Raw genomic sequence first — 27,662 nt, forward strand, 5'->3', positions numbered from 1 at the left:
GTTTGAGACCAGGAGGAAAGCTGATAGGCTGAGGTGCCAAGCAACCAAGCCTTTCTACCCCCTTTTCTTGTAGTTGTTGCTTTTGTTTTTCCAGACAAGGTCTCTCTGTGTAGCCTTGGCTGTCCTGGATCTCACTCTAGTTCAGGCTGGCCTCAAGCTCAGAGATCTGCCTGCCTCTGCCTCCACAGTGCTGGGATTATAGGCATGCACCACTACCTCTGGGCTCTATCCACTTTTCCATATCATGCCCTCAACAGCTCCTGAGACAACCAGAGCAAAACGATTGTTTCCACTTTACAGATGAGAAGCGTGAGGCTGAAAGAGGAGGAGGAGGCACCCGGACAGGACCATACAGTGAGTAGTCTGCACAGGGCTGATCCCTCCCCAGAGCATGATGAGGGGGAAGCCAGAGCCTAGCTGGCCTCGGTCTTAGGCAGGGTTAAGGCCAGACAGCACAGTATCCTGTTGGGAAATTTTCCAGCCTAAAACTGAGGGGCTCTTTCTGTGCTCAGCTGTGCTAACGCCCTCTCCCCTCAGAATGCAGCTGCTCAGCTGGGCCTGGAGAACTGCCTTTAATTCCAGTGGTTGGGAGACAAAGGCAGGAAGATCTCTGTGAATTTGAGGCCAGCCTGGTCTACAAAGCAAATTCTAGGCTAGCCACACACAGTGGGATCCCGTGCCACTGCTTAGACCATGCTCTCAGATGCTCCTGTCTGCCTTGTGGGGTTACTCAGAGTAACTAGCGCAACTTCAGGAGAGGGGGCGGAAGTGTCCTCAGGATGGCACAGGTTCCGGGAGGCTGGGGCAGCATGAGGGCCCCAGGTGCCACCCCACTGTGTCTCTGTGCTGGGTCATGGAAAGAAGGTGCTGTTGGAGGATCCAGGAGACGGGGCAGGGGTGTCCAAGGGAGCAGGTGCTGGGATGGGCACATTCAGAGGGTGGGTGACACTTCAGGCTTAGAGGATGGGCATGTGTGGGAGGTGACTTTGGGGCTGCTGGGTCGGGATGCTGTCACAGTACAATGAAGAAGCAGCTTCTGGCAAAAGCTCACACAGCCATTCGGTAAGCACCTTGCCTTGCCTTGTATCCTCTTTGTCCATTGCTCAGAAGAGATGAAGGGGGGGAGCACATTGTTTTCAATTTCTTTCACTTTCCAAGAGAGGTATAAACGGCTAAGGACAGAGGTCAAGGCCATGCTTGATGGGCTCCTAGCTCTACTCCCCCTCTGAGCTGTGTGGATTTGAGCAGAAACGACAGCGATTTCTGTGACCGCAGCCAGCATCTGGACAATGCTAAGTTTACCAATAATATGAACCTCAGTTTCCTCTTCTGTGAATTGGGGCAGGGAACGAATCCTCTTTCTCAGGACCGACATGAACTCAAAGGGTGCCTAGAAGGATGCGTGGTGGCTCTTGCTTGAGCTCTGATAGGGTGAGTCATATGTGAGGTCTGTTGTTGTAGACACACAAGCGGAGTGGGCAGAGGTTCATTCCCAGGCCGGCCAGGTCACGGGCTGGTGGCCGCCGTTCTTTTCATCCAGAGGGTGTGGGATGGGAGCAGAGCTTTGAAGGCACCGCAGGTGGACAAGGAGAAGGACTTTCAGGAGGAAGGCACCACGTGGGCTGATGTGTGGAGGAGGGAAAGTGCAGGGTATTTGCGGAACAGCCTTGGCACAGTTACCAGCTCGGCCAGGTGCTGGATGAATCACCCAGGGAAGCAGTTGAGCAGGATCTTTGGACCCTGGGGCCAGCTAAAGCCTATGGACTTCCTTCCCTAACATTATCTGGCCGAGGGTTGATGGGGGAGAAGGCTGGCCTGAGCTACCATAATTACAGAACTCTGCTGCTGGTTCTCACACCTGGTCCTCGGGATGACCTGCCAGGATGCCCTCTGGAAGTGACCTCCTTAGCTAGGAAGTCATGGTCCCACATGGATAGGGCGTGAGGAGTGCTGTGCCGCATGTGTGTGCGCACGTGTGTGTGTGTGTGTGTCTATGTCTCTCTGTGTGTCTATCTATCTTGTGTGTGTGTGTGTGTGTGTCTGGGTGGTCCAACACAGGGCCAGTAGTATGAAGAACAGGGGACAGAGAGGAGGTGGCCTGAACAAGTATGGGGCTAGGGCCTTAATAGGAATGGGATGATGAAGGCTTCTATTCTCGGAGCACTTGCTGTGTGTTCTAACAGCCCCGTGAGGTAAGCACCTTTATACTTCAATAGGGGAAACTGAGGGTCAGAGAAGTAAAGTAGCCTTTCCTGTCCTTCTATCTGTCCCTCTCCCCTTTCCTTCCTCCCTCCATCCCTTCTCTCCTTCCACAGGATCTCACATAGCTCAGGCTGACCTCCACCTGGCTCCGCAGCCAAGGATGCTTTCGAACTTGTGATCCCTGCCTCTGTCTCCTGAGTGCTGGATTACAGGCATGAGGCACCATGCCCAGTTTTCTGTGGATCAAACCCAGGTCTCCGTGAATGCTCCGTAAGCACCCTGCTGCCTCCGCTACATCACCACCCTCCTTTTTACCCAGTAACTGATCGTTTAGCACCCATAGGTTTTGCCCAAAGTCCACCAAAGGGTTCAGGGAAGATTACCTCTTAGATCCTTCCTCTAACAGTGACAGTATTCTGGGTTTGGGCACACAATGGCCCCGGTGAAGTTCAAAGCCAGGTGTATTTCCAAATCCTCGCGTTGGTTCAGGATACAAGCCTAGGTCAGAGTTGGGCGGGCCTGTGCCCGCGTTGTCCCTGGACTTTTCCCCACCTCAACCTCTTTATGTAAAGTCTGGCCCCAGCACCTGTCCCAGGTGAGTCCTAGGAGGGCCCGAGCGTCGCCGGAAAGTGTCGAGCGGCTTCGGCAGGTGGGGCGGGGCCGGGGCGGGGCTGGCCTTGGGGTGGGGCCAGCCAAGCGTCTGAAGTCCCACCGGATCCGGGATCCGAGGCCGGCGCCCCGCGCCCGGAGCCCCGCACCGTCATGGGGGCCTGTCTAGGGGCCTGCTCCCTGCTCAGCTGCGTGAGTGCCCACCCCATTCCCTCCCGCGGTCCCGCGCACTTTTTATTTACCTTCTTCTTCCAAGTACTTTTATTCATTTTGCTTCCTCCAAAGTTGTCTTTCTGGGGCCCTTACCGGCGCCCTTCTTGCAGCCGCTCGGCTTTGGCCGCGGTGCACCGGACAGCTGGTGTCGCGGCTCCGGTGACCGCGAGGGAGGGTGGGGCACGGCCGGGCGTCCTCGGCACCGCCGCTCGGGGAACCGGGACATTAAGGCCCTCGGCGGGAGCAGGGAGCCCCGCGGCCGCCGCGCGTGCCCCAGCTCAGAGCGACCCCTGGGTGCGTGGCGCGTCTCTCTCCCGGCGCGGGACTCTTTGTGTAAATGGCAGGGTCCCGGTCCCTCTCTGCCTGCGCTTCTGTTCCTCCGGCAAAGTGTCCGTCATTCTGTCTGCCCCTGTCGCCTGGCTCAGTCTGCTCTTTTGTGTTTGTCCTGTCCGCGTCCCTAGGGTGCAGGCCCTGTCCGTCTGTCTGAGCGTCGTAACCGGCTTCAGCAGCATCCTCTCCCTGCGCGCGGTCTGGCCCGCTCACTCTAGGGCACTCCCCCTGAAAGCGCTGGACCCTTTTCCTCCAGCCCGAGCTGGGAAGGGGTTGGGGGTTGGGTGGGAAGGAGCTCCCCTCTCCCACCCTGCCCTTGTGCGAGGTTGGTGTCGGTTGTCACTTGCCACCTGGACCAAACTTTGGATTTGAGAAGACCCAGGAATCGAGGGAGGTTGTGTGTGTCCACCTGGTCGCCTAGGTTGGGGACCAGACGGGTGGCCAGCTCTGTTTTGGGGCAGCAACCAGGATAGGGGAGGGGATTCAGCCATACCCGGCTGGGAGGCCCCTACTTTCCCTTTCCCAGCCCCCTTTCCTCTCCTTCCTTCCCTCATTAAATCTGAGGTTCATTCAGACAGCTCCCTCCCCTTCTGGCCCCACACAAAGAGGGGCGGAGAGGGGCTCCCGCGGCTGGCTGCTGGAGGAAGGCTCGGGACTTGCTTCCTTTGTCCCTGATTTGTGTGTGTGTTAGGAGCGGGTGCCCAGGCGAGAGCTGGGCATCTAGAGGTTTTCTTTGTAGCCATTTTCTGAGAGTGAGCTCAGCTTGGCGAGGCGGTGGAGTGGGTTCCCCGGACACAGCACATGTCCCGTCTTGGGCCTCTATTTCCACTGAAGTGTGTGTGTGTTTCTCTTGTGCCCTAGCCTGAGCCGGTAGTCAGGAGTAAGGATATTGCTCGCTGATGCCCCTACCCCTTCCTGATTAGGGAAGAAGACCTTCCCACGCCCCCCAAGATTCCCATCTGGTCCTGGCTACCCCTTGCCCTGCTGGCGGAGGGGTTTTGAGAGCTGCCAATCCCCTATGTCTTGGTCTCCCATCAGTGAGCTGGAGGCCACCGCGGTGACCGCCCCTGGTGTACAGCTGGGGAGATGGACAGATGAGAGGTGGAAACTGCCACCCAGCTCCTGTGAACAGTGAGTGGGCGTTGTGGGAGCTGTTGTTATCCTGGAGGAACTGTAGGTGGAGAATTCCATCTGGAGTTCAGAGGCAAGACCTTCTCTGAGTCACCCAATCTGCAGTCTACAGGGCTGAGGCAAGATAGCCTTGCTCAGACCCTCGGTGTACAGGGGTTAGCTCTCTTGCTGCAGGTTGCACAGTTTAAAGCATGAAGAGACTTACAGTCAGGCTTAAAACCCGAAGCCAGAGAGTTGGAGAGATGGCTTAGCAGTTCAGAGCACTGACTGTTGGTCCAGAGGACTCATATTGTTCTCCCAGCACCCACGTGGAAGCTCGCAACCATCTGTAACTCCAGTTCCAAGGTATAAGACGCCCTCTCTGGTCCCTTTGGGCACTACACACACACACACACACGTACACACGTACACAGACATACATGCAAGCAAAACACCCATATACATAAAAATTCAAAACCTCTAAAGTAGTTTATAAAACTCTGAAGCCAGACATAGTGGTGCACATCTGCAATCCCAGTATTCAGAATGTAGAGCCAGAAAAGCCAGGAGTTCAAGGCGGCTTCTACGACATAGTGAGTGTTGAGCAAGCCTGGGATACATAATTCCCTGCTCAAAGAAAAAAAAAATCTGACTCTTGGTCTAGGCTTCTTTCCTTACCCACACCCTCACCACATTCTGGTTGCCTGGAGACAGAGCTGGTCTAGGGGAGAATTGGAAGGTAGTCAGTGCCTAACGTCTGTAAAGGACCTGCCCTTGGCTTTGCTTCCTCTGATATGCAGTGCTCCAGGCGCTGTACCAAGGCCCTCGGCGATGCTATTTCACTGATTGTCCCTGAAGCCCTGTAGCATCCTCATCTTGTTTTACAGGTGACCGTGCCAACAGTGGCCACCATTCACTATGGAACTGAGCTACCTTGTTGGACAGGCCCAGCAGGGAGAGAAGGATACTTCTTAATTTATAAATATTTACTTTCCTTGCTGCAACAGAAACCAACAAAAGCAACTCGAAAATACAGCAGGACAGGCTTGGTGGCAGGAGCTTGTAGGCGCTGGTCACATTGCCCTGGCTGGCAGGAAGTGGAAAGAGGATGGATTCTTGCGCTCAGTTCTCTCGCTTCTCTTCTTTCAGTCCTGAAGCCCAGCCCAAGGAATGTTATCATCCACGTTTTCGTGGGTGTCCCCACCTTTATTAACTAATGTAGATACCTCCAAGAGGTTTGCCTCTCAGATGGTTCCGTCCAGTTGACAATCAACAGTACCTGTCACTCTGTCCATGTGTCCTTTTCTTTAATCTTCGCAAAGACCCCAGCGATGTGGTTGATGTGATTCCCATTTCCGCCTGTGCTCGTGGCTTCGTTGGTAGAGTGCTTGCCCAGTATGCATGAAGCCCTGGGTTCGAGCCTCAGTATGGCATAAGCTGTGCATGATGGTACATACCTATAATCTCAGCACTTGGGAGATGGAGGCAGGATCCTGCCAGGTGTGGTGGTGCACACCTTTAATCCCAGCACTCACTCGGGAGGCAGAGGCAGGTGAATTCCTGAGTTTGAGGCCAACCTGATCTACAGAGTGAGTTTCAGGACAGCCAGGGCCACACAGAGAAACCTTGTCTTGAAAAACCAAAGAATTAAAGTTAAAAATTAAAAAAAAAAAAAGTAAAAAGAAGGATCAGAAGTTCAAAGGTTACCCTTAGCTTGAGTTCTAGGCCTGGGAATTGTCTCAGAAAATCGATTTCCATTTTGCTGATGAAGAAGAAGCTGGATCAGATAGATCCAATAATTTCTTCACAGCAGAACAACATTAGGTGGTGCAATGGGACACTCCTTGATGCTAGCAATACCCTGCTTCCATGAAAAGTTGCCCCATAGGAGTGAGATTTTAAAAGATTTATCTATTTGTGTGTGTGAATGAATGTGCAGGCATATGTGTGCACTTGCAGAGGCCAGAAGAGCCTCAGATGTCCTCTGTCACTCTCACCTACTTCTTTGGGGTGGGGCCTCTCCCTGAACCTAGCACTCATGTTGTCTTGGCTACGTTGGAAGCCATCAAGCCCCCTCTATTCTCCTGTCTCCCTTCTCCCCAGAAGCTTGGTCACAGGCGTTCATGGGACCCATGACTCATTATGTGGGTTCTGGGATCTGAACTCTGATCCTTGTGATTGCATAGCAAGCATTCTTAGCCCCTGAGCCATTTCTCTGGTCCTTGTGAGGAGAACTGATGGGAAGGCCCCAAGTGTTTCTAGGTGCCTGGGTTGATGGGAGATTTTTATGTTCTCCCTGGCTGTGACCTAGCTGCCCACTTCTGTCTGGCACTTGCACTGGGCAGATGAGTCCTGCCATAGATAAGGAGACAGGCTGGGTTCACAGAGGGTGGGAGTCACTGCGAGAGTCCCAAAGCCTGGATGGCCAGCAGATTTTTTGGGAGGGCTATGCATTTGAGGGGCTGTGTAAGGCATGGGCTCAAATCCTGGCTTGGCACCTTCTCATCTGCCTTCTGTGGGCAGCATATAACCCTCTCCATGTCAATCAGAGGAACAACGGGATCCAACCCGCATCTTTGTAGGAGTTAAACAGGATGGATGGAGAGGGTTGCTTGGGCACATTTTGCACCAAGCTGGCGTGCAGCAGCCAAGCCATAATCACGACACAGCGGCGAATTTCTGAAGACTGCCGATGGGGAAGTGGGAACACCAGGGACACCATGAAACCCAGGGCTGTCCAGATGCAGAACCTGAGCTTGGCCAAGCCAGTGTCCTGCCCAAGAGCCCATTTCATAGATAAGGATTGCTGAATCCAGGGAGGGGAAGAGAGCTTTCCTTCGGTCGGAGCTGAAAGAGTTGGCACCAAGCCCGCTCAGGAACCCATCAGGAGTGGTGTGGGAGCCTCCAGCTGACTCTCCCTCTGTGCTTGGGGGTTGGAGTGGCTCAGCCAGTAGAAGCATGGTTTGTGGGGGCTGCAGGGTTTTGGGCTTTTAAATGGTGATGAAATGTATATCTTATCATATCGTATTCTATAGTGTGATGCCTGCCATCTTTGATCTTTGTGATAGTCTTCAAGGACCTTGTCATTCATCTTCTCCAACAGTCCTAGTTAAATGATGCAGCCCGAGCAAGTGACATTGCCAGAGTGAATATTGTCAGTTCAGACATGCAGTGATAACTACAGGTGCCGTCTTGTCTCCTGATGTCAGTTGTCTCTTCTGGGTGACTCAGAGCAGCCAGGACCTCTCTCTCCACACCCCCACTCCACCATCTGCCTCCCCATTCTGGGACCACAGTTCTGACGCTAAGTATAAATCTGCTGTCACTCTTCTTTGGCGGTGAGTCTAGTTGCCTTTGTGGGGGAAATCTAGACTCCCTGGTGTAAGCTTTGAGGACAGTGGCTACCTCCCAGAACCATTCCAGCCACCCTGGAAGTCCTGAAAATTCAGTGGTGTTTGTGGCTGCTGTCCTCCCCTTCCCCTCTCTCCTCTTCCTCACCCTTCTTCTCCTCCTTGGTATTACGTTTTGCTCTTTGAGACGGGTCTCGAGTAGCTCAGGTTGGTCTTGAATTCATTATGTAGCTGATGATGACCTTGAACTTGTAATCCTCCTGCTTCTACCTCCCAAGTTCTGGGAGTACTACCTCCAGCTTTGTCTGTTTGCGTTGCTGGGTATTGAATTCACACATGCATTAGGCAAGTAAAAGTGTCTATGCCTCTGAGCTACAATCTCACTTCCCAGCTGGGGCAACAGGTTCAGGGAGGTGAAATGGCTTGCTCAGCATTCCTTTCCTTTCCTCTTCTCTTTTCTCCTCTCCCTCCCCATCCTTCTTTCCTCTCTCTTCTTTTTCTCTTCTTCTCACTCCTTCCAGGTCTCGTGTATCCCAGGTTAGCCTCAGACTCACTATGTGGCTGAGGATGACCTCGAACACTGATGCTCCTGCCTCTGCATCCTGAGTACAGGTGTGTACCACCTTGTCCAGGACCCAAAGCTCTGTGTGGGTTAGGTCCAACCGAGCCTCCTCATAGCCCTCACTCCCACTTAAGCTCTGTCGCTGTGGTCACTATTTCTTTTGAGTCAGGGCTCCATATGTGACCCTTACTGACCTTGGGCACCAGGGCTCAAGAGATTCTCCTGCCTCGGCTTTCCTCAGCTGCATCTTAGCCAGTTTTATTACAGTTCAAGGACACTGACTTCATGATATGCAGCTGTCGCCAGCACCATCTGCAGCACCTCTTCACCTCTGTAGACCGAAACCCCTGTGCATGGTGGCTTTGCAGTTCCTGGTCACCACCCCAGCTCACCGAAACTTCCTCTCAATGAATTCAGCTACTCTAGGTTCCTTATATCATTCATGTCCTTTGTGCTTGGATTATGTCATTCAGACTCATGTCCTACAGGCTGTAGCATGTGTTGGAACTTATTTATTTTTTGTGACACATCTCAGTGTGTGGCCTAGGCTGGGCCTGAACTGTCTCTGGCCTCCAGTTGCTGGGGTTACAGGTGTGCACCACCACACCCCATTTTTTTCCTTTTTAAGAGTTAGGTTAACATTCCAGTGTATATCTAGACCAAACTGTTTAACCTTCCAAGGATCTGGGATTGTTCGGCCTCCAGGCAACATGTGTGTGTGTGTGTGTGTGTGTGTGTGTGTTTGTATTGGTTTGAGTGTGGCTTTCAGTTCTTTTGGATATACAGATAGGAGTGAAAGCCTTTTTCATTTAAACACAACTCAGACTGTGGCCCCTCCCTGAACTACTTCCCCTGCCTACCCAATGCCCTATGAGTGCTTCTAGGGACACCGAGGGAGGGAAGATGAATGATTTAGGGATGTGGACCTGTACCTACCTGATTCCAAAGCTGTGTGGCTTGTTGGGGGGAGGGGTCAACTCTCCACTGCCATCAGTGTACAGGCAACAGAGAGAGGCTGCCAAATGCTTTATAGGGTTCACTGAAGGGATTTCCCCAGGGCTGGTCAGATGCCCAGAGGCCCTGTAGCTGCAGGGCCTAGTGGTGTGTTTTATCCCAGCACTCAGGAGGCAGAGACAGGCTGACCTCCAGGAGCAGAGTCTAGCCTGGTCTACCTATGAAGATCCAAGCCTGCCAAAGCTCTATAGCGAGATCATATCTAAAGAAGAAAAGGATAATGGTGGAGGCAGGAAGATGGAGGATCAGGAGTTCAAGGCCACCCTTAGCTGTGTAACCAGTTTGAGGCCTGGTTGACTGGACACTGTCTCAACAAGAACCTGAGTTGTTTTTGCAGCGCTGGAGATTTAGCCCAGGCCTTGTGCCAAGCTTCACTACTGGACTGCATCTTCAGACATACACACACACGTCTGAATATATATATATTGCTTTGAAATAGGATTTCACTAAGTTGCCCAGGTTAGCCCTGCTTCTTGAACAGCTGAGGTGACAGGTAAGCACCCCACATGTGGCTAAAACCTTTATTGTTTTTATATTTGTGATATCAGCAGATGGTGATCTAATGTGATACAACACACACACACACACACACACACACACACTCACTCACACACAGGCCCCTAGGATAGAGCAGCCCTGTTGTGGAAGACCGTGATGTACATGACAGCCTCCTCTGTTATTTGCTGCCATGTACAACCCCACCGTGCGCTTCCGGTGTTCCTGTGAGCTCATGTGGCTCTCCCACCTGTCCAGGAAGTAACACTAGAGGGAACTGGTCCAGGCAGGGCCAGGGTGGGAGGCAGACGGAATGGGGTGGGCTTGTGTGCTGGGGAGCAGTGTGTCATCCTGAGGTTTCAAGTATCAGGGGCCAGTGGAGAAACATCTGGGTTTTGACCTCTATGAAACAGCATGAACTGAGACAGCATCTCACTGGAACCTGATAGCACGCCTGTTACAAGTGTCACAAACTGAAAGTGTCAAGGGCCAGAGGTGAGGCCTAATGGAGCCAGGTGCCTGAGGTGGGAGGAGGTTTACGCTAGCCTTGCGGGGATTGTTTGCTTGGCTGGGGTGGTTAGAAATTAAACAGCTCCTGTCCAGGAGCCAGTGGACTGGGAAGAGGAGAGGCGTGCCTGTGGGCAGAGCCTGGCCCTGGAGGCACAAACCCGAGTCTCCTAGGCTACCTTACAGATCCTTTCCTCCTCATCCTTCTTCAGCCCTCAGCCATGTCACTTTCTCAAGGAGGCCTTCTAGGACCTGCCCTAATCCAGTCGAAACCAGCCTGGTTTGCTCATCATAGAAGTGGGCATCTCTCAGGAGCCGGATAGCTTATTCAGTGCTGGCAACTTCTGGCTTAAGGTCTAAGATGCACGAAAGGCTGTTCCTCTTGGGTTCTTAAATACCTGGGTGAGGGTGTGGCTGCTTGTGGCTGGCCAAGGAGGCTGTTTCCTCAGGGCTCGTGCTTGGGGACTGGCTTCCCAGATGGGTGAGTCTCTTCTTCACTGACTCAGCTAGGATGCAGACACACTGGTCACTCAGTGGTTTCGGGAAGGCTGCAGCCTCTGAGGCTGCTGAGCAGGGATGTTAGATCACCATCTACTGTCCAGAATGGGTTCGGGCCCAGGCAAAACAGACGCTGGGGAGTCTCCATTCCAGATGTTTTGAATGCCCTGGTTTCTTAGGGCTTAACATGTACCTGGTTCTATGCCCGACACTTCATGTTCATGTTCATGTTCAATGTTCTCTAATAGGCTTCCAGTGCCATTTCTGGGTCTGACCCCGTGAACAAAACAGACACAAATCCATCCTTGCTACAGGGAAGATGCAGGCAGACGAATAGGAAGCAAAGAATATTAGAGTCCTATAAAGAAAAAAAACAAACTGGAGAAGGGACAGGGGGTCCCAAGGAGCTGTTCAAGGCTGTTCAAGTTCAAGGCTGGCCTTGAGCTTTTGAGCTTCCTGCCTCAGGGATTACAGGCAGGAGCCACCACACCTGATCTGCAGATGTACATGCAAACAAAACATCGATATTCTAAAAAATAAACATTAAGAAACAACTTTAACCCCCTGCTTCATTCTCACAACTACTGTGAAGAGTGGCTACTGTCGAGATCCCTGTTTTATGGAAGGTGAACCTGGCTCAGAGGTTGGATGACAGGGCCACACAGGTCACTCATCAGTGGCAGCTGGCCTTGTGGCGGTTTGATTGCTCCCTCTACCTAAGCGATAAATGGCGTGACCCCAGTCCACTCCTCTGCTGCCTGCAGGATTTGTGGTCACGTATGGATTCAGTTTCAGTCTCGGGGGGCTAGAAAGTGAAATGGGGGTCATCTCCCCAGCTCAGCGCGGACTTGAAGACTGAGGTGGTGGGCGCTGTGTGCCCATGTGGGGAAGGGGACTGATGAGGCCGCCGTCCCTGCCTCCCCTAGGCCTCCTGCCTCTGCGGCTCTGCACCCTGCATCCTCTGCGGCTGTTGCCCCTCAACCCGAAACTCCACCGTGAGCCGCCTCCTCTTCACCGGCTTTCTCTTCTTGGGGGTGCTGGTGTCCATTATCATGCTGAGCCCCGGAGTGGAGAGCCAGCTTTACAAGGTTAGTGTCGGGGAAGGGGGCTGGGAGGGCACCGGGAACACCCCGCCCTCCACAGTCAAGTTAAGGGGACTGAAGTTCGGTGGGCCGCTGGTTGTGCGGGGGGCGGGGCTGGGAGGCTCCCCGTGGAGAATCCCACTCATCACGACTGCCCTCTATAGGCAGGTCCCGGGAGTGAGTCTCTCCTAGAGGGCCCAGGCTGGGAATTCTCGCTTTACCTTGGCGCGGCCCCCCTGGGGGCTTTTAGGCTTGTGTATAGGTGTGGATCCCTGCGGAGTGCGTAGAAAGGCCGACTCTCCCGGGGGGGGGGGGGGTCCGGCAGGCCTCTTAGGGGTTCTACTGAAGGTGAAGACCGTTCTGGGAACCTGAGATGGAGGGTGGGGGTGGGCGGTGGGGGGTGGCGGGTTGTGGCCGCAGGGACATAATGGTCAGCTAGACGGGAGCTGTGGTGGGCTAGGGGTCTGGGAGGTCAGCCCCACAGCGGGTGGGAAACAGGCTGTGGAGATGGAGGCGGGCTCAGACAGGATGGGAGGCTACAGGTGGGTGGGGCCCTCAAGTCGCCCTTTTGTCTCCACAGCTGCCCTGGGTGTGTGAGGACACAGCCCAGCAACCCGTGGTCCTGCAGGGCCCCCTGGACTGCGGCTCCCTGCTGGGTTTCCGCGCCGTCTACCGTATGTGCTTCGCCACAGCAGCCTTTTTCTTCTTCTTCATGCTGCTCATGATCTGTGTCCGCAGTAGCCGGGACCCCCGAGCAGCCATCCAGAATGGGTGAGGGGCGACCACCCTGGCCCACTCCCCTGGAGGGCTTTTCTTCCCTCTGCTTTTTCCGATGTCTGTCAGATCACCAGGAAGACCCTTCCCCTCTCTCAGGACCTGTTTCTTGGGGTGGAGGTTCTGGGCTGCCTCTGCTCTGCCTCTGAATGGCCCTGCGTCCACTCAGCTTCCCCCTTCATTTCTCCTACAGGTTTTGGTTTTTTAAGTTCCTGATGCTTGTGGGTATCACCGTGGGTGCCTTCTACATCCCTGATGGCTCCTTTCCCAAGAGTAGGTGGCTCCAGGGACAAGGGAGGGTGGGAGAGTGTGGGTGACTCTTTGCCATGGCATCACACTGACTCCAGGTGGCAGGAGGTCCTCCATATTCCTTCACCAGATAGCATCCTGGTGCTGGGTTTTGAAGCCTGAGGGTAACGGCAGGTGGGCCCTCCTTGGCTAAACCATGTCCCCCATGCGGAGTACAGCATGAGTGACTGGTGAATGAGTGTCTGTGTTTGAGCGAGAACACTGAATGAAGACACGCTATGAACCCTGGGGATCTGCCGTCCCCACAGCTGCTCCGGTGGCCCCAACCCCCTGCCTCACTGCCCTTTCCCCACAGTCTGGTTCTACTTTGGCGTCGTGGGCTCCTTCCTCTTCATCCTCATCCAGCTGATCCTGTTCATTGACTTTGCCCACTCCTGGAACCAGCGGTGGCTGTGCAAGGCCGAGGAATGTGACTCCCCAGCCTGGTATGCAGGTCAGTGCCATGTGGCCTCCACATTGAGGGGCTGGGTGCCGGATGCAGGGTCTGAAGTTGAGGAAGTTTGGGGATGGGGTGGGGGGAGGAAGAGACTGATCATGGGAAGCTACCTAAGGGGTCCTGAGGGTTGAGGTCACTTGCTTCTGTAGGATCGACTGCACACGGCAGGCAATGTGCCAGGCCCTTTTGACGGTGGCTCAGCCATACTTTAATGGTGTCTGGCCATTGACATCCTAGCAGAAGATTGCCCTGCTGACTTTCTTACCCTTATTGTAAGCCTGCAAGGTAGGCTGAGCTAGCACTCATTGCCCTTCCGAAATAGGAGAACCTGAGTGTGTTTCTAGAACCCACATAAGAAGCACAAGGTAAGCCAGGCAGTGGTGGCACACGCCTTTAATCCCAGCACTCAGGAGACAGATGCAGGAGGATCTTTGAGTCCAAGGCCAGCCCGGTCTACAGAGCAAGTCCCAGGACAGCCAGAGCTACACAGGAAAAATTTGTCTCATTAGAAAGAAAGAAAGAAAAAAAAAAAAAAAGAAAGAAAGAAAGAAAGAGAGGAAGGAAGGAAGGAAGGAAGGAAGGAAGGAAGGAAGGCCACCATAGAAGAATGCTGCTAGCTGGCTTGCTCATGGGCTCATGCTTAATTAGCCATCTTATACAGCTGAGGACTGCCTGCTTAGGGAATGGTGCCGCCCACAGTGGGCTGGGCCCTCCTACATCAATTAATAAGCAAGGCAATCTCTCACAGGCCAGTCTGATTGGCGAAGCTCTTCATTTGGGACTCCTTTCTCAAGTGACTATAGGTTGTGCCAAGTTGACAGTTAAAGCTAACCCTGACAGAGGCAACAGGCAACGACATTTGTCACACAAACCTAGTGACCTGAATTTGGTTCCCATAATTTATGTAAATGTGGGAGGAGACCATTGACTCCACAGAGTTGTCCTCTGACTTTCACGTGTGTGCCATAGTACACATGCTCCCGTACATATAACAAACTCACACAGGATAGTAGTTTAAAAAAAAAAAAGTAAGGAAGTTAGGTATGGTACTCACACTTGTATTCCCAGCATTTTGGAGGTGGAGAAAGGAGGGTCAAGAGTTCAAGGCAAACTTCTACTAAATAGGGAGTTGGAGTCCAGGCTGAGCTACATGAGACATATCCCTTCTTTAAAAACACACAAAGGATTCTGGTGTGACGGTTCGTACTTTAATCTCAGCACTCAGTGGACAGAGGCCAGTGGAGCTCTGTGAGTTTGAGGCCAGCCTGGTCTACATAGCAAGTTCCAGGCTATACAGAGAGACCCTGTCTCAAAATAACAACTGTAAAAGGAGGATCAGTGGGACAGTTTTAGAAAATGCAATATTTTCAGTTTGAATTGGAGTCTGGGTTTATTGCTGGATTATTCATTACAAAAACTTTAGCACATTCAAGCTACAAGGCTGCTGAAGTTGCCTGACCCAAACTTGAACTTCAGGTGGTGAGTGAACATACAATGGAGTGTAAAAGCTGGGTCTCTCATATCCTATACAGTCCATATATCCTATGTGTGTCTGCCTGCACGTATGTCTGTGCACTGTGTGTGTGCCTGGTGGAGGCCAGAAGAGGTCGCATCACCTGGAACTGGAGTTACGGATGGTTGTGAGCCACTGTGTGGGTGCTGGGCACTGAATCCTAGTCCTTTGTGAGAGCAATGAGCAAATTATCTTGAATGACAGAGGTACAATGGTGTTTTGTACAAAGACACCTACAGCCCTGTGATGTCTCTCTTGTACTCAGAGAATGTGAGTCACTATGGATTGGGTTGGGACAGGAACTCACAAAAGTGCTGTGGGGAGCCACTCCCTACATCAAGAAACTGAGGCCTGTGGCTGGAGAGTGGCTGCAGCCCCCTGGGGTAGTCAGAGGTGGGTTCCTGCCTCTGCCTCCCGGTTCTGAACCTTCGCTTGTCACCCCTCTGCCCAGGCCTTTTCTTCTTCACCTTCCTCTTCTACCTGGCATCCATCGCTGCTGTGGCGCTGATGTTCATCTATTACACGGAGTCTGGCGCCTGCCACGAGGGCAAGGTCTTTATCAGCCTCAACCTCACCTTCTGTGTGTGTGTCTCCATTGTCGCCGTCCTGCCCAAGGTCCAGGTGAGCCTGCCCAGTGGCCCAATCCCGGGCCAAGTCCCATGCAGGTAGGACTTCATGTAGGAAGTTGAGTCCTTGGGCAGGGGCTGACGACGGGTCACAGAAACTTGGGCTGTGTTTACAGGCCTCCTAAGCTCCTGGTCTCCTCATTTGCCAGTCAAGAGGAATGATCTTCAGGGTTCAAAAGGAGGTATCGGAGAGTGGGTTACAGTTTCCTGACATCCCCTCCCAGACCCTCTGAGACAATGAATGGGGCTGGCAGAACGGTCCTTTGTTCTTCAGAGAGTATCTCTGACCTTAGTCTAGACACACAGGGACTTCCCAGTTTGGATCTCAGTGTTCACAGGCAGCATAAGTGTTCGTGACTCCCAAACACTCCAGTCACGAAGACAAAGGTTGGGGTCCTCTCCTCCACTCAGAGCCTTCACTTCCCACTGCGAAGGTTGAAGCCAATGGAGGGTGATGCATGCGGGGCTCATTTGGTGGGCCCCTGCTTGTCACCAAGCTCTGCTATACATGTTGGGGATATGGCTATGCGGAAGAAGGAGAGGAATAGCTGGCCATTAGTGGTACCTGTCATTCACATCCCTCACTCCTTGTCATCCCCACTTTATGGAGAAGCAAACAGGCTTAAAGGAATGGGAAATGTCTCAGCTGGTAAAGTGCTGTCTGTACAAGCTTGAGTTTGGTCCCCAGTACCCATGCCAAAAAGGTCAGCTCTGCTTACAATCCAAGAGCTGGGGAGGTAAGGCCAGCCAGAGCAGCCAAATCAGCAAGCAGCAGGTTCTACTGAGAGCTTTTGTCTCTTAAGAACAAAGGAGCCAGCTTCTGAGAGACAACAGCTGAGGCTGTCCTCTGGCCTCCATATACATGTGTGTGCACACACACACACCCTTCTACAAAAAGAAGACAAAGAGGACAGTTAGCCAAGACTAGTCAATAGTAGAGCTGGGATTTGAACCAAGGCGGGCTGGCTCCAGAGCTTGCACATGTGCTGAGACCTGGTGGGGGAAAAAAATCCAGCAACAGGAGTCAAGGCCAAACAAAGCAAGTCTGGTTGCAGAGCTTTGTGGAGCAAAGGCTGGTAGGGCAGGAACCGCCACAGCAGAGGCTCAGGGTCTCATTTCCCCTGCTCCAGCTCACCTCCCCACTCCTTGTGGCAGAGGGGCCAGAAATTTGTCAGGTTTCAAAGCCGCTTCAGTTTGGGAGAGGCTTGCAGAGCAGGTTGCAGGGTCTGGGTGTCTGGGGTATGATGGGGGAGGGGGAGGTGAAGCTGAGCAAACTAGAGAAGCCCACCTGAGCACTTGCAGAAGAAAAGGCGCTGGCCATTTGGGGTGTCAAGGAAAAGAAATAGGGCGCTGGTTCTGGGTAGGAAGGAGCTGTGGGGTGGGTGACCTGAGCTCTTACCTATGGACTGTTTATTGCCAGAACGCCCAGCCCAACTCAGGTCTGCTGCAGGCCTCCGTCATCACCCTGTACACCATGTTTGTCACCTGGTCTGCCCTATCCAATGTCCCTGGTGAGTGTGAGACAGGTTGCTGGTCCAGCAGTGAACATATCAGGGACATCACAGGGGTCTAGGACACCCAGAGGCTCCGTCTTGGTGGGTAGAGGGGGTGTGGAGGAGTGGGAACGAAGGTCTTAACTGCTCCTGGAGTTTTCTTTCGTTGTATCTGCCATGTGCTGTCTGCTGCTGGTTGGGCCTTAGAGTGTTGTGTGTGTGTTTGTGTGTGTGTGTGTGTGTGTTAGTGTGTTTGTCTGTTCTCTTGGGTCAGTTCTCTGCCTATCTCCAGAGTTCTTTGACTCCTCGATCCCGTCAGCTAGAGGTTAAAGGTGCCTGCATTCCTTCCCCAGACCAAAAATGCAACCCTCACCTGCCCACTAGAAACGGAACAGGCCAGGTGGACCTGGAGGACTACAGCACGGTGTGGTGGGATGCCCCAAGCATCGTGGGTCTCGTCATCTTCATCCTGTGCACCTTCTTCATTAGGTACCATGGGCCTGGGCTGGGGAAGTGAGGGAGGACTGGGGAGCTTCCTACTGCTGAGATAACGCGGTGACCAAAAGCAATGTGGTGAGGAATTATGCTCCATCATGGAGGAACACTGGTTACTGGTTTGCTTTCGGTGGCTTGGCTTATTCAGTTTGCTTTCTTTCTTTCTTTCTTTCTTTCCTTTCTTTCTTTCTTTCTTTCTTTCTTTCTTTCTTTCTTTCTTTCTCTCTCTCTCTCTCTCTCTCTCTCTTTCTTTCTTTTTTTTTGCATGTGTGTATGTAAATATTTTTTCTTTTTTTTTAATTTTTATTTTTTTATATTAATTACAGGTTATTTACTTTGTATCCCAGCTGTAGCCCCCTCCCTCATTTCCTCCCAATCCCACCCTCCGTCCCTCATCTCTTCCCTGCCCCTCCCCCAGTCCACTGATAGGGGAGGTCCTCCTCCCCTTCCATCTGACCCTAGTTTATCAGGTCTCATCAGGACCGGCTGCAATGACCTCCTCTGTGGCCTAGCAAGGCTGCTCCTTCCTCGGGGGCGGGGGGATGTCAAAGAGCCCGCCACTGAGTTCATGTCAGAGACAGTCCCTGTCAGTTTGCTCTCTTATACAATTCAGGCTCATCTGCCCAGGGGTGGCATTACCCACAGTAGGCCAGGCCCTCCCACATCAGTCCTTAATTATAAAAATGACCCTTTTAGTTGGTTCTGTCCATGGGGATTGAACTCAGGTCATCAGGCTTGGCAGCAGGTGACTTGATCTGCTGAGCCATGTCCCTCCCTGGTCCTGTTAATTATTTTCGTGAAAACTTTTTTTATATATATGTAACATTTATTAAAGCAACGCTGTAGGTCAATAGAGATAGCAAAGAACCAAAGTATTAAGGCACAAGCTGTAGAAGATCCCAAGTAAAACTCCAAAATATCTAATGCACTGATTCATTTGTTAGCTAACCAGAGGCTCAAGCAAGGCCAGCATGCAGATAGTAAAGCACAGGCGTTTAAGAAAATTGTTCTTGCCTATGTGAGCATGATGCGTGCAGGAGTGCGTGTACCATGGCATATATGTGAGCGTCAGAAGACGAGTGGCTGAAGTCAGTTCTCCCCTTCCACCTTCACATGGGTCCTGAGGATGAAACTCAGATCTCCTGGCTTGTACAGCTAGTACCTTTGCCTCACCCAGCCACCTTGCCAACTCATGGCTTCTTTTCTGACCCTCCCTCTGCCTTCATTTCATAACTATGAAAAAGGCGATTGCTAAGGCGAAATCCTGAAGACTAAGGAAGCTTAAAGCTTCCAGGTGTGGTGCTCATGCCAGTAATCCCAACCTTTGGGAGGCAGAGGCAGGAGGATTGCTGTGAGTTTTAGAACAACCTGGGCTACACAGTGTGGCTGAGTTCCAGGCCAGCCTGGAGGACGTGAGGCTGTCCACAGAACAACCAGAGTGCCGGGATGAAGGCTCAGTGGAGAAAGTACAGGCTGTGCAAACATGAGGACCTGAGTTTAGGTCCCCAGCGTGTAGCTACAGCACGCTACTGTAAACCCAGCCCTGCAAGGTGGAGACAGGGGTATCTCAGGAGCTTGCTGGTTAGTCAGGGTATCTGAAATGTCAAGTTCCAGGTTCAATAAGAGACCCTGTCTCAACAAATAAAGTGGATGAGCAGTTGAAGAAGAAACCTAACATCATCTTCTGGCTGGCACAGGTGTACACACACCCACACACACACCCACACACACACACACTGTTACTACAGGCAAGGACACCCACATATCCACGATCACACATACGCCCCCAAACCAGCCTGTATTAATTTTCTCTCTGTTGCTGTGAGAAACACCATGATCAAAAGCAACTTGGGAGGAGAGGATTTATTTCAGTTTTTACTTCCACATGCCAAATGCTTCACCACAGAAAAATGTCAGAACAGAAGTCAAGGCAGGAACCTGGAAGCAGGAAATGAAGCAGGAGCCGTGGAGGACCACCGCTCTCTGGCTTACTCCCCATGGCTTGCTCGGCTGCTGTCTAGGCCACCCACAGTGATCTGGGTCCTTCTGGGTCCTCCTATATCAACACTTTATCAAGACGATGTTCTAAAGACTAGCCTACACACTGTTCCGATGGAGGCAATTCCTCGGTTGAGATTCCCTCTTCCTAGAAGACCCTGGTTTGTGTCAAATTGACAAAAACTTAACCAGCAAAACCTTGAGGAATGAGGCTCCTGGTCTGGTTGGTGTTTTTCAGTACTTGGTCTCAGCACCTGTTCTGGAAATAGTACTAAAGGATCATTTATTTTATACCCTGTACTGGGCATGCGTGACACTTTGAAGGAATCCAGGGTTCACAAAGGGTGTATTTTACCCAGGGACGTAAGGAGATGGAGTAGAGTTGAGAGGCTGAACAGTTTCCTGGGCCTCCAAGGAGCCTGGACCACCTGATTCTAGTGTTATGATCAGCTTCATGGCTCCCTGGGCCACACCCTGCTGTGTCTGCCCATCTCTGCGGCCCTAACAGCCTGCCTTCCTCTCCCACAGTCTTCGATCCTCTGACCACCGGCAGGTGAACAGCCTGATGCAGACGGAGGAGTGTGCAGTAGAGGCTGTCCAGCAGCAGCAGGTGGCCGTCAGTGGGGGCCGAGCCTATGACAATGAACAAGATGGCGTCACCTACAGCTATTCCTTCTTTCACTTCTGCCTGGTGCTGGCCTCCCTGCATGTCATGATGACGCTCACCAACTGGTACAGGTAATGCCGCAGCAGCCTGGTGGGCAGGAGGAGCCAGCCAGCCCGAGGTGGCTGGCATTTCCTCCGGCCTTTTGTGGGTATTCCGGTCTCTGCTCGAGGCTTGGAAACCTAGCTGGCAGGGTCTGTCTTAGATTTCCCCAAGCCTACCTTGCTGTGCCTTTATTGGTCCACTTTTGCTAAGAGATGGAAAGGGACAGATAGGAGGCAGGCTTGAATGAGCGGGGTGACCATGTTTGCAGATCAGGGCTGGATTGCGGGGGAGTCCAGTGTGGGATGCTTGGAGGGGCAGGATTTGAATATGGAAGTCACAGAATGAAAAGTTGGAGTCAACAGGTCTAGAGTTGGGACCATTGAGAGCTGCATCTTGTCAGGACTATTGGGGAGCAATAGTCCATCAGTATGCACCGGGGTAAGGTCAGTTGATTAAAATTAAGGTTCAGAGGCAATCAAACCAGTAGAGGGACAAGAAGCTGAAGTCGGGGTAAATAAGGTCAGAGGTCAAGGCTGAGCTAGTGGATTAAGAGCCAAAGTCAAGCCAGCCAAGGTGGCACACACCTGTAATCCCAGCACTCAGGGAGGCAGAGGCAGGCTGATCTCTGTGAATTTGAAGCTAGCCTGGTCTACAGAGTGAGTCCAGGATAACTAAGGTTACACAGAGACACTCTATCTCAAGTCCCCCTCCCCCCCAAAAAAAAGAACCAAAGTCAATTCAAGCAGGATTAAGGTCTGGAGTTCATCAATCCTCAGGGAGGAGGAGCCAGAGAACTAGGTGACAGAGTGCTAAAGATGGGGTTTCTGTGTATAGCTCAGGTGGGCCTTGAACTTGAGATCCCCCTGCCTCACTTCCTGAGAGGCAGGGATTACATGCCTGGGCCACCAGCACCTAGGACTTTTTTGTTTTGCTTTTGATACAGATTCTCATGTAGCCCAGGCTGGTCTCGAACTTCTGTAGTCAAGGATGATCTTGAACTCCTGAGCTTGTTGCCTCTGCCTCTCAAGTGCTGGGATACTAGGTGTGCATCAGTATGCCAGGGTGACAAGGTGAGGGATCAGGAGTCAAGTCAAATCAAGGCCTAGAACTATAGCCTGGATTGGAATTGAGCTTAAGTTTGGTTCTGTGGTCCAGGGTCATAGGCCAGGTGTCTCCAGTGTGAGACACAGGGATTGGAGTTACAGGGCCACGGTCGAATTTAGATGTCAGGGAATAAGACTGAGGTCACAGGACTGGGGGCCGGGCTCATGAGCCTGATGGTGTGTTCCAGCCCTGGTGAGACCCGGAAGATGCTCAGCACGTGGACCTCCGTGTGGGTGAAGATCTGCGCCAGCTGGGCGGGGCTTCTTCTCTACCTGTGGACTCTGGTGGCCCCCCTGCTCCTGCCCAACAGGGACTTCAGCTGAGGATGCCCTGCAGCCTGCCTACCTGGTGCCTTGGGGCTCAACAAGGGTCAGCCCACCCTGTGGGCCACACCTACCCACCCTCTTCGAGGACCTGCCCCGGTCAGGACCCTCCCTTCTCAGGGCCTCCAAGGTCTGTGGGATATTATGCTCTGACCCAAGCCCCACTTTCCCTGCCCGTGGCCATTCACACCCACCCTTGGGACAGAAGTAACACCTGTTCTCAGGGTCCCCAGAAGAGGGCATAAAAAGAGTGAGTGGCCCAGAGCTTCTCAGCTGTCAGGGGGTGCTCACCCCCCTGGGGCGCCGACAGCAAGGCCTGTGTTCCAGGCCTCCAGAGCCCACCCCCTTCCTAGACACGTGCCTTACTGAGTCTCTAAGACTTCACTCAATAAACATGCTTGTACATGTGTGTGCCTTCCATGTCCTGTGTTCCTCACCCTCGATGCCAAGCCCCATGCCTCCCTGAGCTTGATGCCATGGGAGTCCAGAGAAGGCCCATGCAGTCTCAGGCCTTGGAACACCTGGGAAAGGGCTTGTGCCCTGGAGCCACCAAGCCTACCTGGCTATGCGACCCGGAGGAGGCTGGGGCACCCAGCTCTTCCGTGATAAGAGGAGAGTGGTGCCGCCTGGTCAGCCAGTGGCTTCTGCGATGGCTCAGGGAGTGGCCTGTGGCCTGGACTCAGCCAGAGATGCTCAGAAAAAGCTCCTGGTGTGAGGGTCGCAGACAGGCTCCTGTTACTCCACTGCAGACCGTTCGGCCCGCCCACTTGTGGGTGTGGCCTGTAGGTAGGTCTCTGGCAGTCCGGTTGGGGGCTGTTTGCAGTCTTGGCTGGGACACAGCCACCTCCCAGGTACCCTCGGGGTTTCGGGAGTGCAGAGATGAAATAGGCACCCTGGAAACTGAGCAGGAAGAGTTGGGCCAAGAGGAGTGACAAGTGGTGGAGGCACAGAAGCCCAAGGATGTGGGGCTCAAGAGCAAGTACAAACTGGCTGGAGTGTGGAGGGCATGGGGGAGTCAGAGGAGAGTGAGAAGATAGGGATGGCACAGAGCCCCGTGGGCTGTGGAGAGACCAGGTTATCCCACAGAGGGAAGCCATGGGGTGCTGAGGCAGGAGAATGCCTAAAGGTGTGATCTCGGGACTGATGCTCCCAGAAGTCTATAGCTGAATTGCCGTGGAGTCACATTGTATTTTGGACAGATTTCCCTGGGGGAGGTGAGGCAGTCGGTGGCCGGAGCAGGGGGGCGGAGGAAGGCTCTCTCCGTAGGGATGGGTCTGGATGATGGGGTGGATCCCTACGCCTCTCTGCTGGAGAACCCTCTCCACGAGGTGGTCTGAGCACCCTGCAGCACAAATGTTATCCTTCCCTTGTTTCTCCTTTGGGAGGAAAAAATATGCCCGTGGTGTTCCTCGTGATCTGTGCGTTTGTAGAGCTTGATTAGCCAGGTGTGGTGGCCATGCCTTTAATCCCAGCACTCAGGAGGCAGAGGCAGGCAGAAATCGGAGCTCTGTGAGTTGGAGACCAGCCTGGTCTACAAAGTGAGTTCCAGAACAGCCAGGGCCATTACACAGAGAAACCCTGCCTCAAACAAAAACAAAACAAGACAACAACAACAAAAGAAGTGGTTGTAGGTTTGTGATAGCCTCAGATTGTTCACTTAGTGTGTTGTATGCAAGGGGCCATGCTGGGCCGTGCTGGGCCGAGCTGGAGGTATGGGGGCGGGGCAGAACCACCCGTTCCTCTGAGCTGGGGAAGGTAGGGTTGTCCCCACCCACCAGGGCAGGGATCTGGCTTAGCTGTCCCCTCCCCTTCTGCTGCCCAGTGATTACAAGTGCGTGAGGGTGCATGAGGCAGGTGAAGGGAAAGGCATGGACGTCTCCTATATCAGACCGCAGCCCTGGGCACTCTGGCCACCAGGAGGCAGCAGCACACACAAAGATGCTCACATTTGCTGCAGATGCCCCGTCCAACCTCAAGGCTCTTTCTAGCTGTTCCCAGGCCAGAGGCTGGTTCACCACAGAGCAGAAGAATCGAGCCCCATAACACCTCCTGCTCCCCAGCCTCTCCCCAGACCCACAGGCAGCTGCAGTAATTTTGCTGAGTGCTTTTGCATTTTGTCTCCTGAAGCTTAAGAAGGGGCCTGGGAGGCAGATCCGTGTTTAAGAGCGCTAGCTGCTCTTGCAGAGGACCCGAGTTTGATTCCCAGCACCCACATGGGGTGACATAATTGCCTACAACTCTAGTTCCAGGGAATGCAGCACCTCTTCTGGCCCTCCCGGGTGCTGCATGTATGTGGTGCACATACGGATAAACAGGCACACACATGCAAATAGCAAGTAGGTAAAGGAGTAAGGCGTGGAGTGGTGGCACACGCCTTTAATCCCAGCACTAGGGAGACAGAGGCAGATGGATGTCTATGAGTTCAGGGCCAGCCTAGTCTCCACAAGCAAGTTCCAGGCCAGCCAGGGCTACAGAGTGGGACTCTACCTCAAAATAAATAGAGGACTGGAGAGATGGCTCAGCAGTTAACAGCACTGGCTGCTCTCCCAGGAGTCCCAGGTTCAATTCCCAGTGTTCATAGAGCAGCTAACAATGACCTGTAGTTCCAGACCGGGAGGATCTAACACCCTCTTTCGGCTCCCTCAGGTACTGCATGCAGGCTGTGCACAGACACAGATGCAGGCAAAATAACTGTGCTCTTAAAAATAAAAACAAATACATCTTTAAAAATACAGTTTCGGGGGCTGGAGAGATGGCTCAGCAGTTAAGAGCACTGGCTGTGCTTCCTTAGAGGTCCTGAGTTCAATTCCCAGCAACCACATGGTGGCTCACAACCATCTGTAATGGGATCTGATTTCCTCTTCTGGTGTGCATGAAAACAGAGCACTGGTATAAGTAAATAAATAAATAAAATAAAATAAATACATTTTAAAAAAACTTGAGACAGTGTTTCTCTCAGTCCTGGCTGTCCTGGAACTTGCTCTGGCGACCAGGCTGGCCTCAGACTCACAAAGATCCTCCTGCCTCTGCCTCTCAAGTGCTGGGATTAAAGGCATGTGTCACCACACCCAGCTAAAATTAAGAATCTTAAGTTAAAAAAAAAATCATGGTTACTGTTCATGGTAAGTTTTGCTGAGAGCATCTCTTCTGATACTCATTCCCGTCTAAATCGGCGAAGATGCTGGGAATGGGCAACTTGACTCCCCAATTAGCTGCTATTGAATTCTCCTGTTGTCTCAGCTGCCTTGAGCAAACAGCCAGCCTGGCTGCCCTGATGCCAGCACCAGCCTTCTGGAACACTCCACAGACGCCTTGAGACAACTGTACAAAAGACGGTAGCTAATTGCCTTGGCTCCTGAGGGCTCAGTCCTAGCCAGGGCTGGTTGGAAGAGTTTGTAGCAGACTTTTTGCACTTACAAAGTTTGATGTATAAGTTTAGGTTAAGACTCTCTATAGTTTTTCCTCTCACCATCCTTTCATCCAAGAAATTTTACTTGACTACACATGCGCGCGCACACACACACACACACACACACACGTACACAAATCAAACATCTACTAACCATTACTTTTAAAAAGTTCTCTGTATGCATATACTTTTTCCAGTTGTGAACATGAAGACAGATTTGTATACCAATGTAATAGATGCGTTTATTTTTGTATAAAGAATTAAATCTTGTTTAAATTTTTTTTTTTTTTTTTTGTACTACAGGCCACAGAGCATTTTCAATATTTTTCAGAGTTGATCCACGTTTGGATTTTATAATTGTCAGTGTTGAGAACACCGCTTTGCATAAATACATGGTGTAAGATGGTGTAAGTGTAAGAAGGAGCCGGTAGCTGGGGCTGCTTCTCTAAGAGCAGGGGATTCTGTACGTACAGTGACGACGCTACAGTTCATGACATACGACAGTTTATAACCTGAGCTGAGGTTTTTCAGGCAGCACTGGAGGTGTGTGGCCTGATGGCAGGCCCTGCTCAGACCCCAGGCTGCAGCACGGTCTCACAATGCGACACGGGTGAACTGGGCCAGAAACACCTCAAATTCCTCATGCATTTGATTTTGAATTAAGTTTTGGTGGGATTCTACATGAGTGAAGTCACTGTCCACAGTTTCAGAAGCTTTGCTTTGAGGCCGGAGAGATGGCTCGGCGGCTAGGAGCACTTGTTGCTCTTGCAGAAGAGTGAGAGGAGGAGGGAGGAGGATGGGCAGGAGTGCGAGAAGGTGATGGTGAATTGCTGTTCTAGATAACCCAGCAACTGCATCCCCCTTGGCCAGAGGAAGAGTGTTTCTGGTGGAGGGACCGAGTACAAGGCCAGGTCATGACTGGGGAAGCTGCAGACACCATCTTTACAGCAGCAGCGACACCCCAGAAGCAGTTACTGTCTGTTTGGCAGCTGTAGAGGGTCAAGGCAGCTGCTTGACGGATATAGACGTCCTGGTGGCTTTGGCAGCAGTCCTGGCACCTCTTGCCTAGCTTCTGAACCCTGGTGTTGGGCTCCCGAAGATCCCTGCGTAGGACTGGCACCAGGTTCCCGAGCCCAAGGCCCTGGCTTCTCAGTGTCGGCAATAGTACAACTGCTGAGGTAGCAGGAGGACTTGGTACAGCCACTTGATAGCTGAAGACGCGGCTGTTGAGGACCCAGAACCGCCCACTGGCTGCACCCGCAGACCTGAACCTGCCAAGCGGTGCTGGTAAGGCACTGGGAACCACCCACTGATCCTGCCACTCAGGCTGAGAACTGTAACCCCCGGCTGCTGGGGAGGGCCAAAAAACCGGAAGCCCGATCCGGAAGCCTGCACAGCAAGTCTATCACACTAGAGGGCGCTCCTTGCCGCTGCTCACCCTTGTCTGCGGCTATGGCTTTCTGTGGCCAAACACAAAAGGGGGAGGCTGCCTGGGAGCGGTGTTTGTAGACCTTCTAGAAATCTATCCATAATTTCTATCCAGGTGGAACAGGAGAAACCTCGGCCAGGTGAGTGGTGACAGGGAGAGACATGGGCTGATGCAGTCAGGGTGGGGAGCGGAGGAAGGGACAGATGACCATTGCTTGTGGCACGTGGTCATTACAATTCTCAAAGTAATTTGTTTTCTGTATTAGAAAACGAACCTAGGGCCTCTGGCAAGTAGTGCTCTTCTGTGGGAATATACACGGGGCTACCTTTTTAACTTTTATTTTGAGAAGCCACGTTGCACAGACTGGCCTTGAATTCACTGTGTAGAGCCAAAGCAATCTTACAAAACTGACTGAATGAAAGCCACCCATGCGCTTTAACCTAGAAGATTCTGTAATCTGCAGAACAGAACAAAGCAGAAGCATGGAAGAGTGGAGGCACAAAACACAAGCCTGGAAGGATGCAGGTACCCTACATGGAAGGATGCAGGCAGGATGGAAATATCAAAGATGTTGTTGGGCAGCATTAATCACAACAAAGCTGGAAGCAAACTGAAAGCCTCCCTGGGAAGGAATGGGTACGGTTAAATAAATGTAACTACTCCTTCGCAGAAAATGAGTTACAGAGGATGAATCAGCTTTAGATCTGGAGGGTTCTCGGTCTGGGCTTTGAGAACAGGAAGACGAGAAGAAGTTTGTATTTTTAAAATGGTCCCGTGTGAGCTGGGGTTCCACTGCTGAGATTAAAGCACCGTGACCAAAGCGACCCGGGGAGGAAAGGGTTTATTTTGGCTTACACTTCCTGGTAGGGGTCTAATCCATCACTGTGGAAATTCAGGGCAGGAGCCTGGAGGCAGGAAATGACGCAGAGGCCATAAAGCAGTGCTGTGTACAGGCCTGTTCCTCATGCCTTGCTCAGACTGCTGTCTTTTTTTTTTAAATATATATTTTATTTATTTATTATGTATACAATGTTCTATCTGCATATACACTTGCATATATATGCCAGAAGAA

General features: G+C 52.3%; 1 protein-coding gene across 3 annotated transcripts; it reads left to right on the forward strand.

Moving 5' to 3' along the window:
• Positions 1–337: 337 nt before the first annotated feature.
• On the forward strand, positions 338–22,159 carry Serinc2 (serine incorporator 2). 3 transcript variants are annotated; one of them, XM_060379464.1, is made up of 10 exons: positions 338–354; positions 11,817–11,978; positions 12,553–12,743; positions 12,940–13,019; positions 13,351–13,488; positions 15,456–15,625; positions 17,051–17,141; positions 17,477–17,612; positions 20,145–20,354; positions 21,617–22,159. In XM_060379464.1, exons 2-10 carry the CDS (start codon positions 11,943–11,945, stop codon positions 21,750–21,752), a joined length of 1,188 nt encoding a protein of 395 aa, XP_060235447.1. In that variant the 5' UTR covers positions 338–354; positions 11,817–11,942; the 3' UTR covers positions 21,753–22,159. The 3 variants fall into 3 exon arrangements, with proteins under 3 accessions (XP_060235447.1, XP_060235448.1, XP_021492237.1); XM_060379465.1 differs by lacking the exon at positions 338–354 and adding an exon at positions 2,782–2,797; XM_021636562.2 differs by lacking the exon at positions 338–354 and adding an exon at positions 2,875–3,003.
• Positions 22,160–27,662: the final 5,503 nt, after the last annotated feature.

The sequence above is a fragment of the Meriones unguiculatus genome, chromosome 3 (assembly GCF_030254825.1).
Source record: "Meriones unguiculatus strain TT.TT164.6M chromosome 3, Bangor_MerUng_6.1, whole genome shotgun sequence".
In the NCBI taxonomy this organism is placed as follows: Eukaryota; Metazoa; Chordata; class Mammalia; order Rodentia; family Muridae; genus Meriones; species Meriones unguiculatus.